The 17460-nt window shown below is 33.8% G+C and overlaps 1 protein-coding gene across 9 annotated transcripts in view; it reads right to left on the bottom strand.

Annotated features, from left to right (window-relative positions):
• C2CD5 (C2 calcium dependent domain containing 5) overlaps positions 1-17460 on the bottom strand; it is a 76668-nt gene that overhangs the window by 41268 nt on the left and 17940 nt on the right. For 8 of the 9 annotated variants that reach the window (XM_032473168.1, XM_032473170.1, XM_032473174.1 and 5 more), the window contains exons 8-10: positions 16096-16247; positions 11113-11198; positions 5235-5343 (exon numbers count right to left, since the gene is read on the bottom strand). In XM_032473168.1, coding sequence (XP_032329059.1) covers positions 5235-5343; positions 11113-11198; positions 16096-16247 — 347 coding nt within the window. Of the gene's footprint in view, positions 1-5234; positions 5344-11112; positions 11199-16095; positions 16248-17242; positions 17368-17460 lie in introns of all 9 variants that reach the window. The other variant, XM_032473171.1, reaches the window with a different exon arrangement.

Genomic DNA, 17460 nt, shown 5'->3' with positions numbered 1-17460 from the left:
TCTTACAAATGCTTGAAGTTTCAAAACTACATTCAAAGAACATACTAACATGGCTCCAAACACAGTCTGAAATATAAATCTACGTGAACCTCCCATATATCATCCAAAACTGAGATCAAGAATCACCACATCTACAAGGTCCCCCGGCACATAGAGTTAATCCTGCCTTCCTTTAACCCTGTATCTTGTCTCACACACCGTACCACACAGTAAGCCATTCACATTTCCTTCTCTCCTACCAGAATATGAGCTTTCTGAAAACAGGGGGATTAGCCTCCCTGCACACCTATTATCTAGCAAGCTGCATGGCACAAGATAAATTCTAATGAATGCTTGCACAATAGATTCTGTGAAATATTGTTGTGTGATATGTTTTCCTATATCTTTCCACATTTTAATGTTTCTGAAATGAGAATGTCTAATAATTAATGTTTCACTACCACGTGCTTCTTTTTCTTTCCTCTTAGAAGGCTATTAATAAATTGGTGATACATCATACAATCTATGGTGTCACCGAGTCCAGGAAGTACAGTATTGAGGAACAATTTCTAGCATTAATAGAAATTGTATCAATAATTACTTTTCTTACTGACATGGTCAATTCTTGATTTCCTATGGTAATACAGAACAGGAGTGGCTAAATACTCCCCAATTACTGAGATTAATATATAAGTTATTTGAATATATTTATCAAATCTATCACATTTTTTTAGACTTACTGAGTTATTTTTCTAAACGAGTACTAAAAGCTTGATTTCTGAATATATACCAACTATTACCAGAAAGATTCTAATACCTCAATCAAAAGCATACAACTATGAGACCACTACACTGAAAGCATCATCTTTCATGATCTTTTAATATGTTAGAGCTTATATCCATCTTTTCTTTCATATACTTACTACTTGACTTTATTTTAAATGATGGCAAGATATACTGCTTCCTCAATCATGTTTCTCCTTGCCAAATTCTGTAATACTGCGTACATGGGACAAAGTCTTTTTTGTTGCTGTAAGGTTTAATTTTGCCTTTTCCACTTTCCAGTGCTGTTCCATCATCTAATACATCTCTCATCCTAAACATCTTTGCCCCCACAAGGTTTCAGCTCCTTAAATCACTAATGATCAATACCCTCAATGTCCTTTTCTTAAATAATTAGCCTTTTTTTCTGTCCACTCTACTAATCTGGCCATGTTTTAAAAATATATCCTTATTTTTACTAAATGAATCCAGCAGGGTATCTTTAATTTCTCACTAAAAACCAAGTATAAAGCATGACATTACAAATGATTCCATCTATTCTAATCAATGTGATACATGCTGGCAAAAACCTGGATAGGAAACAGAGGTAGTTTCCCTAAAGATTTACCAATTGATGTCGGTCTATATCTGCAAAGGTTGGACCTGGTCAGATTGTTTACTAGACTGACTGTAGGTAAATCTTCACGATGAACATGAGTTGCTTCATAATCAAACATGCATTACTTAGATCAGAACTTACATCCTGGACTCTTAAGAACAAAAAAGGTTTACAATATTGAAAAGATGATGGGATATTATCTAAAATGCTGATCCTCTTGGTGTTTCTGTTTCTGTTTTTCTATAAATAGATGTTCTTTCTGACAAAAATAACTGAGAAAGTTCTTTAGACAAAATATCGGTTCCTGATACTAAATCAAAATAGTTCTACTATTTAATTCTAAACTATAAATAACATAAAATGTAGATGTTTGTATTAAGAGAATATGCTTTTATCAAAAAGAAAAATTAATTGGCTTTGACTCTAACCACATCATCAGCTGTAAAGTTATCTTAGTTTAGTTTCTTTAAACACTACAAACTATATCCATATATAAAATTACTTAAAAAGGAAAAATATATTCTTATGTAGAAAAGGAAGGAGGAAAGCTTATGAAAGCTGTTAATCCCCCCAAAATCTGCTCTTGTCAAATGCTGGAACACTTCTAGAATTATAAATAAAAATGTTAACAATTATACTTTTATAGTATTTATAGAACACTGAATAAATTATATTCAAAACTAAACTGAAGTTTAAATGTACTTTAAGATTATCAAACTAGTCATTTAATACTTATATATTTAACAATTAATATGTCTTTATTCATCAAGTTAATGCCTGTCATTTACCTGATATGAAAAAAACTGTCCAAAATGAAATAAATATAATTTAAAATTATCATTCTGAAAGTTAATCACCAAACAAAAGTCATTCATAATTTATCGTATTTCTATGGGTTTGATTAATTCATTTTCATTAACACATTTTTGTATTTACATTTCCACAGAAATTATGAAAGTTTCACATATGTAATGTAAAATGTATCTGTGTAACTGAATTGACATTAAACCTATTTAATCCAGAACATGTCTAAAAACTTCACTGAGCTGCCATAATTTTTGTCAGCATATGTAGTACTGAATGACCATTAAAATACCTGAATTGAAACTATTCCAGTCTAGCAGTTTGTAAGATCTCGTGTTACCCATAATTCCGACAAAGGCTGAGTTTAAAACAGCAAATTAGTAGATCAGTTTTAGGTGCAGAATAGTAGGAAAAAAACAAAAAACACTACAAATAAGAACACAATTGACAACACCACTCAACAGGAACTGGAAAGACACAGACAGCAGAGTTAACAAGAAGAAGAAATAGAAAGAGAAGAAGGAACATGCTATCATAATCTAACATTAACTCAAGTCTAATTATTTCAGATAATTACCTTGACTTTCAAAACCACCCCATTCTTTCTCTTACGGTATGACCCTGTTTGCTTAATATTTTAAAAGGAAGAAGTTCTAAAAGAAATAATAACTCATAGAGTTAGCAGGTGGTAGTGGCTTTAAAATGAGACTTTTTCTTCTACACTCAGTGTGAAATGAAAATTTCCCATATTTGCTAGTCATAAAACAGCAGCAAGATTCCTTTGAGGGTGCAAATATAGCACTTTTGATATTAGCACATGCATCTCAATCCATCTTAAGTTTCTCTTGGTAGAGTAACTTAGCGTCATAAAATCAATACACCATCATTACAGTAGTTGTTAACTGAGTTTTAACATTCAGCTTTTCTCAACAAATTAAAAATTTTCATAAATAATTATTTAAAGGGCCTGGAGATTAATAAAATGTTAAGCAAATGTTCCTTTTTAATGCATTTTATATATATATATATATATATATATAATCCAAAAAAGATGATAATTATATCAAAATAATGTAATATCTGGACTGTTAGCATATATAATTGATTTGTATTTAACTGAAAATGAAACAAAATTGAAATATAACTTATATACCATTAAAAATATGTGTATGTATATGCCCATAATCTTCTGGAAAATAGTCCATTAGTAACTGAGGATTTCTACATGTGAACTGAGAAAAACAGTCTGATAGGGGAGGAAAGGAAGAGAATGGATGAGCTGCAGTGCGATATACAAAACCCATTCTTCCCTGGGCCTGGATTCTTACATTTCTTACACAGCCAGAATAAACTGGTAAGTAGGGAAAACCCCCCAAAGAAGGGGGGTTTTTGTAAAAAGTAATACAATTTTAAATATGGCTCTTAAATTTACTCAAGTAACCTCTGTTCTCCCAGACTCTATAGCTTACTTACTCAGAGTACATGGAAGCAAGAATGGAATCAAAATGTTTACAGTAAACGGAAAACATCACCAACAACTGAATGTATTCCTGTAACCATTTTTAGAGCAATTAGATCCACGGATGGGTGCCATCTATCAAAATATTTGAGTCAATGGTCAACAGAAACACAGGTAGCTAGCTAGCCTTGGGTCACCCAGCTAACGTCAGGTATCTTAACTCAGTATTTCCTTGCACTTTCCAAATAATTCAAGTTCCTAAACACATAGAAATGAAACCTGGCATAGTCTTCCAGGTCTCAAAATACTAAACTGGCATCAGTCTAATTTGCCTTTAATTACTGCAGAATGTACAAATACTATATCATGAAGAAAGGATCCTAAATTGGCCCCAAAAAATAAGAAACGGGAAAAAAAAATAAACCAGAGAAGAAAAAGAGAAGACTGATGCCTTAAAGACATATTTGCTCAGTTTTAGAGTTAAATAATCCTGGCTAGTATTGTTTTTCTGAAATCTCATTCAGGGTCTTGAAAAATTCCATTCTGTTTAACTCAAATGACAAACCATGGGGCACAGATTAAATTTTTTTAAAAATATAAAAGAATGGTAATGCTCTGGATCCTCAAAATAACTATCTGTGTTTGGCATACAGTAATTTCAAAGCATTTTTCTCTTTTTATAGCTGTGAGCACAAGCCTCAGGAAGGGGTTATCGGAATTGACAATTTAAAATTTTCAAAAATACTTATGTACACGTGCCAAGTAAGAAGACTCATATGGCTTCAGGTTTAAGGTATGTCGTCAGAATATTAAATGACTTGCGCAAGTCATTGGGCATCTATCTTGACAATGAGAGATGCAAGAACACATTCCTTATGGAAAGTTCGTATCACATTTGTCGTGCTTATTTTAGATTTAGAAAAATCACCAAAGCATTTCTAATCCAAGGGCCTGAAATTACTGGGACTTGGACGCCTTTCCTCTTTTATAACAAGGCTCCACGCTTTAAAGAAGAGAGCTATTTTTTCCCCGTTTGCTTAGATAGAACATCTTCATAAGAGAAGCCGAGGACCCAGAAGGAGTATTTGCTTTTTTAAAATTCTTAGGTACTCTACACAATGTTTATAATTGATGTAATTCTTTTATGAATAAGAAAATTATTCAAATAATCTATAAAGAGTTATTACTAGTGAAAACAATTAACATCTTAAGCTAATGGCCACAATAGTCAAATTGTAAAATTTGTTATCTGCCTGGGTCAAAGAAAGTAGCTGACTCAAAAGTGAACTGACACAACACTGTAAACTGACTATATTTGTTTGAAAAAAAAAAAAAGTGACTTAAGGATCCCCTCAAAGTGATCCGCTTTGGCCAAAGATGAATCAAGATTTGTTTGCTTTGTATAAAAAAGTAACTAAAATATACAGGAATACTTAGTTTGATTAAAGATTAAAAATCACTGCAAATATTTAAAGAAACATGTGCCAGTTTATACTTTTGCTTCATTTCTCTTTTCCAATAGAGTTGGCTTTAAAAAAATTACAAAAATCGATGTTAATAATTACCATGCAAGTAAATGAAACACTGAAAACAAACTTTTAAAGAACATACCAGGATTGTGGATACGATCCAAAAGCTTCACTGAGCGCGCGCTAACTACACCCCCAACGTGCACGAGAAATCCAGGAGGGAACGCCGTCAAGGTGAAAAACGGAAATTCCTAATGGAAAGAATGGGGGGGAAACACAACTGACCATGTGTAAAGTACAACAACGTGCTTGTTAAAAAGCCGGTCATTAAGAAAAGGAATTCTATCCCTTAACAAAAGATACCCATTATACACTACAGATGTGTTGTAAGTCATTCTCCTTGGATGGTCAGAGTTGTGCAGCCACTTTCCCACATATATCATGTTATACAGAATCCGAACACTCTTTTTATCAATTCTCAATGAGAAAAAAAACGTTCTCAGAGTTGCAGTTTGGGATATCTAAACACATTCTTCCTCTCAAGCTCCTACTCTGATTCAACCTTGCAATGAGATGGGGGGATTTGCCTGCCCCACTCCCCGCATCTACTTCTTGGTGGGGTAGATCCCCCAACACACAGACACACACACACACACACACACACACACACACACACACACACACACACACTCAGTTCCAGACTACAGGTGAAGGCTCTGAAGGCCTGGGGCAGGAGATCTAAAAGAATGTGGGACTGAGCGAGGAGGAGTGAGAGGATGAGCAGAGTAGCTTTAGGGCTACAGAGAAAGGTGAAGAGACGAGCAAATGTTAAGTTCAGGTGGGCAGAGAATTGCCTTGTGAGACTATTTACTCTCTCAACACAGGGGCAGCAGGGAAAAATGGGAGTACATAAGTGCATGGTAAAGGAAGGGGACAGGTCTGTAGATGACAGCAAGGGAGGGAATACAACTGTACGAGTTCTTTCAGGCTTCATTCTCCCTTTCTCTCTCAAGGACATCAAATTCATCAATTGACAGAAGCATGCAAGAGAGAAACGGTGCAGCAGAGAAAGGAGATTCACTGAAACAGCAGCCAGGACGACAGGGAGTTCCTGAGACTGCCCAAATATGCCTCTCACATTATACAAAGTAAAGGAAACTTAACAGCCAACTCATCTGGCTGCAATATTAATGTAGCTCACTTAACCTGAAGTCACGTATCAGTAGCCTGAGCTGTTCAGGACATAACTGAGAACTGAAAGTAAGCAGCACAGGGCTCTCAACAGTCAAAGAACTATTATCGTCCCAAGCACTCAACTGCATGTACTTCATTCGTAAGAGATCCCCACGGGCCCTATTCATACCATGACATATGGTCATTATAAATATATAATTTTAGGAACATATTCTAAAATCTATCGGTATCTTTTTTTTCTGGACCACCGCAGATTAAATGCAGCAAATAAAAGCTGGGAGATAGAGAGATACAGAATACTAATAGAAGCAGGCACCTTTGACACAGCAAGATTACTGACTGGCTGCTTAAAGCATGGAGAATACGAACTGACCAAAGCATAATTCACACAGCACAGCAACCTGGAGTCATTTAGCACAGAGGCAGACAGTCCTACACACTTCAGCAATCCACGAAGATACGGTATTAAAAAATACGTATTATTTCCACGTATTTGGAAATAAATTCATTAAAGTTTAAAAGTAATTTTTAAATTAACAAGGGCAAGAAAAACCTCAGCTATGTAAAAAAAAAAAAAAAAAGAGTAAAAACCCAGTCAATGGGGCAGACAGGTGTGGCACAGCTGATCAGCAGAGGAAAACGAAGAGAAGGGAGAGGACAGGAGGGGAATTTCACTTAAAAGTATTATTAAATGGTTAGTCAGAATGCCTCCTAATTTCTATCTGAAATTTTTAAGCATAAATTTAAGCATGCACAAGGTCCTGGGTTCAATCCCCAGTTACTCCTCTAAAAAAAAAATAAATTAACAAACAAACAAACAAACAAACCTAATTACCTCCCCCTTCAAAAATAAATAAAAAAGAAGAAGGTTTAAAAAAAAATCTTTTTAATGAGCAATGTACAGGTAAGCTTATGATATGAGAAACCTGAGTGTTTTACCTAATGAGTTAGAGCTTTAAGATATGTTTTCAGTTTAAAGAATACTGAAGTTTTAAAATTTCCTCAAGCTACTGAGCACTTGGCACTTAATCATTATACTGAACATTTTAAATTCTCTGGGTGAGAGACGCTGAAAATAAAATTTTTGCATGCTTAAATGGAAGGTAGTACTTCCTCCTAAAATTGAGAAATAACAGGTAAATTCACATACTGGGAAACACATGCATGTAAGATTTTAGCTAAGTATGAAAAAAAAATGAACCCAAGTGATTTCTCTATTCGGGATTCTTTGACTCTTCTCCCCAAATTTCAGAAGATGAGACCAAGGGACAGGAGGGAAAGCACCACTCTGACGCTGGTCACAGAAGAAGGAGGAGACTGGCTGCCCAGAGGCGGAGGCCCCCCGTGCCAAGTTCCACTCTGTCCTACAGGTCCCCATTTCATCCCGTCTGCACATGCCCTCACCTGAACACACAAAACTTAACCTAGAATAAAAACGGCCTTCTTACTCAACCAGAACTACCATCTCCAGACAGCTCTCTCAGAAGAACTACTGCCAGTTTCCCAGCTGACTGGTAAGTACCAACCATCTCCACCACCATCACCAGTGGCTCACCCTGCGCCTGTCCTGGCCACAGTATCTTGCAACTATGCTTTATAATCTTTCCCGAACCCTGAGAGGGAGGTACTATCATCTCCACATTTCAGGTGGAAGACTTAGATGAAGAGGGTGTAGATTCTTTCTGAGCAACTGACTTTAGCATCTTGCTTCTTGCCCTTTCTGGTTAAAACGCTGAGTTAAAGAACTGATTTCAACCTCTAGTCTGTTACTACACCTGATGAATTTATAGGTTCTCTTCCACCAAGAAGGACAGCTTCCTTAAGGTCAGTCCAAGCACACCCTGCTTTCAGTGTCCAGATGGGAATGCCAGGAACTGGAGAAGATATCTCCCCTGGAAACTTCTTATAGTTAGACTGTCTCACCCTGAGGAACCTAGTAAGACTTCGTATGTCGATGCTCTGACAGAAGACAAGTACATGCAGCCTACATCTATTTAAGAGCATGTGCTCAAAGATGAGCTAGTTGAAAATTCTGAGAACAAAACAGGTATTTTTTAAGCTTTAAATAGAAGTTTTCTTAGAAGATATTTAAGCAGTTTGGGTTTTTTTGAAACCAAAGATTCTTTTTATTATCCCAAGACACCAGAGCGAACGTTCCAGATATAAAACTCCATGCCAGATTCCTACCATGATTTATTACATAATTTTACCCCCACTTTCAGAAAGATCATAATTTATCAAGAGCCTACTTTACATCAATGTTTCACAAAGTGGGCTCCTAATGGGTATTTTAAATGGAATATTTCGTGTTAAAATACATTAGGGAAATACTAGGTTAAACTAAGTTAATTAGGTTTCTTTACTGAAGAAAAATATAAATCCCATGATCTAAAAAGTAACTTTACTTTGCTTATAAGTGAAAAAAGAATCATATTGGAAAACAAAGTCTATTGGCTTTACATAAAATAGTTCATAGGCAGAACCTAAATCTAAATCTTTTATCCTATTTCTCATCTCCTAATAACCTGACATCTATTACCAAGATCCTGTCAACTTATTTTTAAATGCTTTTGTGAGAGGAAAAAAACAACACATATTTTTGAGAACTGCTGCTTGAAAAACTCATGAAATAAAAGATAATAGGCAAATTAAAGTTTCTCTTTTCTATAAGAAAAAAAAAGCCATGTAATTTATTAAGAGCAGCAAGGAGTATTTTTGAAATGAAGATACAAAATGATAAGTAGGTCTTGTGTTCAACTTATTTAGTGTCCAACTTGGCAGAGTTAAGGTATATCTGAACACATCCAGCCAAAATTCTTCATACTTCTGTACAAATTTTCCCCAAAACAAAACCATACTAATGGCAGCCAAAGGTGATGGGAAAGCCAAACATGATAATGCTTTTTCTATTATATACACAGGGTGGGGAGGGAGTCTCACAAATTCAAGTAACTGCCACTGCAAGGTTCAGCAATGTAAATACATTGCCAACTCGGGTTTTACAAAGTTGGAAATGTAAACTACAGTTGTCCACACCTTTGCTGTTAGTGCCAGCCAGGATGATCTAGTAATGTGTGCCCAATGTGTTCATGTGTCCAAAATTTTAAGAATGTTTAAAAGCATATTTGAAAACACAGATTTCATCCAAACTAAAGCCAAAACAATTGCCATTGATTAGTATTGTTTTCTTTAAAAGCGAGGTGCTTTTTAAAGTTCTTAGTACACAGTGAAGTCACAGGCTCAACATACAGGCAAAATCTCATGACATCAAATGTCAAGGCAACTCAAGTTTTTCTGTTCGTGTGAATTCTAAAATGGTAATTAGATTACAAGAAATATTCCTAGTGTGAGGGACTCCACAGAATGTAAAACTGGGAGGGGGGATGCGAGAAGAGCATTCTGGTCCAAAAATACAAGTGTACACACACACCCTTACTCTTCCCCTCTTCCCCGTGTTGTCAGTCTTTCTCTATATTTGGTTTCAATGTATAGTTTGAATGCTTATGTGGGCTCTTTGAGGGCAGTGGCTGGTATGCCAGCCAGATGCAAGAGTAGCTTGAAAGGCGATTGCTGCCTGATAGGGTTTAAAACAAAGAACTGGGTATGGCTAAAGTCCCATCACTCTGCTTAGTCAGCTCTGTTCTTTCCAGCCTTGTCTACAAGGCAAACAGTGCACACAGATAATTTCAGCACCAGAAAAGAAAAGTCTAAAAAAATTACTTGCTGTTTTGTTTCTAATAACAGGATCTGAAAAACAATATTCTCAAAAGCCAGCCTCTGGAGAAGAAATCTTTGTTTTATAAAATGCATCCTTTTATAGGTATTTATGTTTCATTTTTTTTTTTATTATTTAATGCTAGTGTAAAATGGAACATGTGAAAGAAAACTCTGTAAACGCTTATAACTTCCAAATCAGACATAATGAAAGTTATGAAACTGTGCCTTAAAATAACTGACATGACGTATAAAATCATGCACTGTATTATTAAGTAGAAAAAAAAATGAGCCTCATAGTGCTATTAAATTTAAAAAAAAAAAGGACTTTGCATTACGAAAAGAAAAAAAAGCTGGCAACATTTGTTAAGAGCTTAAATAAAACTTAAATGATCAAGATTAAAACTAGAACAGCTACCAACACATGAAATAGGCTCTCACACATCCAGAAACATACCCGCCTTCTACAGAACCTATGAGGCGATCCTCCCTTAGCAATGAAGTTTATACAAAAAAAAAAAAAAAAAGACAAAATCATCCAAAAACTTTAACTATTCATTGTTCCATTTAACATATTTAACTAAACATTAAATTTATAATAATTAAAAGATATATTCACATACTGAACAACCATATTATTTATGCTGATCTACAGAAATATGGAATCTGCATTTCTTATTGATAAGAGATTGGCCAGTGATAAAACAAATATATTAATTTTATCAAATTCAGCAAATAAATATTAATATACTAAAGAATTATTTTAATACAACACAAATAAAATATTTTTCTAGGAAACTGTCTACTTTTCCTTTTATATAATTTCCATATAAAATTAGAAATGATTTCACCATTCAATGGATATTTCCAAATAGACTATTTCTAATATAAGACTGGAGGACAAAACAAAAATAGTTATAGAATTATTCCAGATTAAAAGTAATTATTCATAAAACAAAACTCTGATACCTTAAGTACATTTTGGATTGAAATTACAATATTATAGATACATGACCAAAACCAGTTTATGGAAATAAGTTATAAGTACATGGAAACATGATAATAAAATCACATTAACAGTGTAGGAATAAAGAATATTGAGTGACTCTTACCCTCTGTTCCAATGCTGACTGAGTCTGTTGTCTTAAAAGAGCTTTAAAGGGCCCCCCTTCTTTTCCAGCACTACCACTTCCCATTCCTACAGAACATCAGTACATAAATGACAACCAAAAAACAGCTACAGAAAGTTTAATTGCATTCATCTTCATAAATATCATGAATCAAAATCAGTTAAAACAAACCAAATATTTAAAGCATTTGTGATGGCAACATATTTTACTCTATTTATTCACAACGTTTTCTTTAAAAGCAAGATGTCAAAGTCCTACAAATCCCAGCTAGTTTTAAACTTAATTTATTCTAAAAGTTACTTGTAAAATTATGCTAAGGTAATGAATTTTTATATAATATTCCATTTTAAAAGTTCAAACTTCTAATAAAAAATAATCAATATAATATCAATTACTTGTACTGTGCTAACAATTTAAGAATACTCAAATAAATAAGAGAAACATTAAATGTTTATTTAAAAGTAAATATAGAGAAAAAGCACTAGCTGTGCTCACTTAAAATATTCTAAAATTCTCTAAAGTTAGGTAACTTTGAAACACAGTCATATCTGTTTTCTGATAACTTCCCATTCCTAAACATAACATTCATGACAACATAGTACTAATACTCATATCACAGTTCTCAACACTCATTTACAAAAATTAACATAAAATCTTTTTAAAAACTAAAAATCATGGACATATAATAGACACATCACAAATGTATACAACTATGGATGAAATAATTACATTTCCCAAGCTCTTAGATGTATTTTTTTAAAGGCTTAATTTTAAATTTCTTTCCCTACTTTGTTTTATTCTTTTGATAATATTACTAGACCAACTATGGTCAAAGAATGATAGAAAGCAGGGGACAGGTGAAAAGCCAGTACTCTATGAACTACAGCTAATTAGTTGAGTCCCACCTTTTAAAACTAAAGATACATACAGGCAGATTTACTACAATGACTTAAAAAAGGAACTAATTTACTTTTACATTTTTAGCTGTTCTTGGATAAGGAAACAAAGGTTAGCATGTGTATAGTCCCATTTTGTTCCTTAAAAATAAGAAAGAAACTTATTTTTCTTGTAGTAACCTAAATACGGTTTTTTGAGACTATACAATACTAAACACAGAAATGAAACTAAGATCTTTATATGAAGCATACTGAAAGCCATAAAATAAAATGCAATTTTGTCGAGATAAATGAAACATCAGAAAATACAGAGTAACTTGAAAATTAATGCAATGGACAGAAAAAAATGCATAATGAAAGAATTGTCACAAAAATGAGACTTAAACTGATTCAAACAGAATAATTTAATAATGTAACCATATGGTTTAGCAACATGATGATATGGGTCCAACATGAATGGAGTTGGTGTGAAGGGAAAGAAAGTAAAGCATCTAAAACAGAAACTCTAGTAATGAGAACCTAATTATTGGAAATATGCAGATCTATGTCCTCAGACATATAATTTTTAACATATAAAATAATTTTAGCAGAATATTCATAACTATCCATCAAGTAATTCTCAATTACGTCTTCATGATAATTCCAATCATTTAACTCTGTCAGTAAGAAAAATCAGAAGTACATTCTGCATAAAATACCCAACACTTGTTTATGGTATGAAATAATTAATTTTTTTCAAAGATGCTTTCAAATAAAGGGATTAAAAAGCTGACATAATGTGATCCTACCAGAAGCAGCCAGGAACAGCTCTTCACTGAAAGAAACACTTTTCCTCAGAACTGGGCTGACAAGGCTAGAAGGATGAGGGGGAAGGCTAGATTCCGAGAGGAGGAGACAGGACTTTTTAAGATGAAGGGAACCACGAGAGAGAGGGGGGGAGCTGGGACACAGGTAAATCCTAGGCCCCTGTGGGTAAGGTGCTGTGGAGGAAAGTAGCAGAGAAAAGATGCAGATTCAGAAGATGATCAGAAAATGCAGAATAAGGAAAGCAATGATGAAGCAAAACATAACAGTAAAAATGAAGTGCAAAATGCATGTACAAAGTACAGTAAGCTTATGAAGTCATTAGCAAGATCATCTATTCAACATAACATAAATAAAAGGTACAGTCTAAAACTTAACAAGATCTTTACAAACTATGCATTCATTAAAAAACTTTTAAATCACTGATAAAGAATTTTATGCCATTCTAACTACTTTTAGCTGACTTCTTAAAAACAAATTACCTGCCTTTTTTGCTGAAGAATGTGTAAGTTTAAAATGTACATTTTTTAAAGCCGGAAACTTGCTAACTCAAATATAAACACTAATTTAAAGGGGGAGGGTATGGCTCAGTGGCAGAGTGCACACTTAGCATGCAGGAGGTCCTGGGTTCAACCCCCAGTCCCTCCATTAAATAAATAAATAAATAAATAAATAAATAAATAAATAAATAAATAAACCTAATTACCCTCAAAATTAAAATAAATAAGTTCTACAAAAAAATAAACACTAAAGTGGCAAAAGTACAGGTCTTCAAATATTCCTAACTAAAATATATCACTTATGGGTATTTTTAATTGAATACCCATAAAAAAAATCAAATATTTGCTACCATGTTAAGCAGACAGTTGCCATTATTAAGTTCAAATAAAATATTATCATCTTTCTGTCCAGCTTCAAGATGTAATTACGCTTTTCTTTTTCCTCTAAAATTGTACATGCTCAAATCTGATCATAGTATTGTTTGCATTTAAAAAGAGTACCTAAGGGCCAAAGAAAAAAATATACGTGGCAAAAAGTCTGACCAAAAAAAGTAAAAATTAGCCTGAGTCAGGTGTCAAAACAATATCCTTATACTAGCATTCTAAAAGTTCCAATTCTACTAATTGAGTACTTGAAAAAAATATATGAAATTGTAAAGCCTTGTAAAATGTCAAAAATTAGAATCTACAGAAATAAAGTTACAGGAAATCTTTTAAAAACAAGACCCATCTGAAGGTAGGTGATAGCTTAATAAACAGAAAACCAACTTTCTCAGTTTAAGTTTTATTAACTGTATTTTTGGCTCTCCAATTTACACAGAATCAATCAATCATAAACAACTTACCTATTCTATTTAAGAGATTGAGTTTGTATGTAGGTAAATCAGAAGGCAAAGAATCATGAAACACTTGCTGAATTACAGCTTTAGAAATTTTAGATCATTCATAATTTTGCCATTTTAAATTTCCATGAGAAATAGGAACCTTCCTCAGGAGTATTCAGAAATTTTTAGGGACTCATGATAAGGCCAAAGGACTAAAACCTGCTAATATCCTATAAATATGAAATTGAGGTAGTGAATAATTATTGGCAAAACAAAATAACTTATTTAGAGGCAGCTTATAAATAAATACATAAGAACAATACCTCTATTATAAAAGAATTCTTGGAAACTAAAAATTTGAAGCTAGAAAATAAAATGCAAAAGTGTTTTCATTGATAATACAATTGACTGCCTACTTGAAAGCTAAGGGGAGAAAAGTCTGGTTCAGTTTTCTTTAGGCTTGGCCTTTCTGGTGAATTAAAGAAAAAGCAGCAGAAAGACCAAGGAAAGACTTTCAAAACTGCGTCTACAGTAATGGCAAAGAAAAATAAAGACAAGAATACTGAAAATTGGCCTGGAATACACAAATAAACCATCAGTGGACAAAGCCTCAAAAATATTTTTAAGAAAACTTACTCTTCAATACTATCCTAAGTCTTTCTTGTTTTGACTGTCATGAATTTCAAGGCCAGACTCTCATTCTTTATTTAAAAACAAACAAAACAAAAAAACCCACTTCCTTACAATTTCAGTGGTTCAGTTTTTATGACATGAATATGGTTAAAATGTCACATTCCAAAGCATCCATTACTATCAAATGTCATATTATTTTAAGATGTTACTCATAATTATATATGTAAAAATAAGGCTATTCTTTTCAAAGAAGTAGATATTATTATCTTCTTTATGTTTTGTGACTATATTTATAAAAATAAATGTTATGATCTATAGGCCTTTTAAAAATGCCCTTTCTTTACCTTGGAACTAGCCCTGGTTCTAGAATTAGATTTCTTTTCACTGTTTTCATAAAATCTGGGGTCATTTTATAAATTGCTTGCCTAACACAAAAATAGGTTATTAAAGGTAAGTTTAAAAAATGCAAACAAGAATCAGGCAAAATGTTTTCATTAATCTGGCAAGAAATCTCTCAGACAAAAATACTATCTACAAAAATTGCAAACTATTAACTTTTAAATGTTGTTACTTTCCTATTTTTCTTAAGAATAATAATTTAGTGATTTAAATAAGCTAATTCTATTTTAAGGAGTATGAAACTAATTTGATTTTTTAATCAATTTGTATCATAAAACATTTATAAAAGTGCAGATTATCAAAATACAAATAGGAGAGGGAAAAATGATAAATTTCATACACTGAGAAATATGCAAGAATAAATAAAGCAAAAATGCTGTTTTCTAACCTAGAGAATAAGACTAGCAAAATCAAACATTTTAAATAAGAAGCTAATAGACAGATATATGTGCTCTAATATAAGCATATCAGCTGTTCTTAAGATTTTTTCATAATAAAAATCTTAGAATTAAATCCAGAAATAAAAACAATGAATTAAAAAATGCTTATACTGCATGAGGAATTGGATTACAAGCTACTAATGTCACTTTCTATTCAAATGCATTAAGATGTTATTCCTTTTAATTTGAGCATGAAATGAAATATGTCTACATGCAAAAGTAAATCCTAGATTTCATATCTACAGTATGATTCAATCAACAAAATGTCAATCTCTGAACAAGATAACTTCTGAACTATACAAAATTTTCACATTTTAATTGTAACTGAAAACGATCAGCATTCACATTCTCTTTTAACTTGAACGCCAAAAACAGGAAGAAAGGCTTGGATGGAAAGCTAATAAGGAACAGAAACAAATCTGGGAGAAAAAAAAAAGAAAAAAAGAAAAGGTGAGTGGAAGCGCCTTACCAGTTTTGGGTGTCAAACTCAAATCTGTGTCAGAAGAAGAGGACTGTCGACTGTAGGACTTGGAAGGTGAAAAGGAATAAGTTTGGTTTTTCAGAGGGGTTGAGGGTCCTGATGAGTGAGTATTGGGGTTGGGATCTTCATTGAAGGGAATCCTGCCAGAAGAAGGTGGAAAAATATTAAGTAATCATGTGCCAAAGGACTCGACGGCGGCAGCATGATCCAAACACCAGGAAAGTATTGGGCAGGGCCAGCAGTCATTTCTTAAGAGTGGAGCTGGGTATGAGGCCAAAGACATCCAATTGCTGTTTAACCATTCATCATTCTCCAGATAAATAATTATCTGCATTGAAACAGTTAATAAGCCACATAAAAAAGGAAAAAAGCATGAAATGGCAGACCAAGGGGGTAAAAAACATTAATAAAAGAAGAAGTAAAAGAAAAGAATAAATACATGACAAAATATTTTCAAACAATGCTTTTTTAAGTTACAAAAGAAAAAATGATGACTGCAAACAGTGTGTGTAAATATTCACAATAGTTTTTATATTTGCACACACAGATATCTTTAAAAGAAAAGCATGTTTCCTTATCCTATAGCATCAAGAGTGCCACAGCTAAAAACACAGCAGAGTGGAACATGAATACAGCTACACAGAAACATTGCACTTGATGCAGAATAGTCACTTACCTGTTTTCCACAGCTCTCTTCCACAGAACAAATCAGACCCTACTGCAACAAGTTTTGTACATAAAGTAAAAAAATAAACAAATTGGAAGCTTTGGCAGCTTTCGTGTTTAGAGTCTTCCAATCAGCAATTTTGTTTCTAACCAAATGCAGAAATATCAGCAAAAAATACATACTGGAGGATGCTCCTAAAAACTCACAGAACAGATACACAAGATAGGGTTCCTGGAGGATCTGTGGAAGAGACTTTGGAAGTGGGAAGAACACTTTCACTTCCATGTAGTTAGAGCTTCTCAGAGCGGCGGCTAAACACAGGATTTCTTCGCTGCCGCTGGACTAGGAGTGAGAAAGGGAGGAAGCAAAGACTGGTGGTACCTGCCTACGCTCCCTGCCTGCCTGCCCTCTGCAGCCACTCTGCCCGTGGCCTGCCTCCCCAGCTCTTCAGTCTGAGCGGTCTCGTACCAGTATAGATGAGAGTGGGAACAGACACAGAGAAGTTCTGAGTAAGTCGTGAGCCAGTAGCAGTGTGAATTGGGCTGTTGTGAGTCGAGCGGCATCCATGGCTTGGAGGATGAACCAGCGGAGACCTGGGGGAATTTGCGGTCAAAGTGGAAGAAAAGAAAACAATACATACAACAGATAGCAAAGTCATGTTAAAATAATTTCAAAGGCGCTTTAGT

The sequence above is a fragment of the Camelus ferus genome, chromosome 34 (genome assembly GCF_009834535.1).
Source record: "Camelus ferus isolate YT-003-E chromosome 34, BCGSAC_Cfer_1.0, whole genome shotgun sequence".
NCBI classification, from domain to species: domain Eukaryota; kingdom Metazoa; phylum Chordata; class Mammalia; order Artiodactyla; family Camelidae; genus Camelus; species Camelus ferus.
Note: the sequence above shows the minus strand (reverse complement) of the source record. Positions and strands in the feature narration are given on the sequence as shown.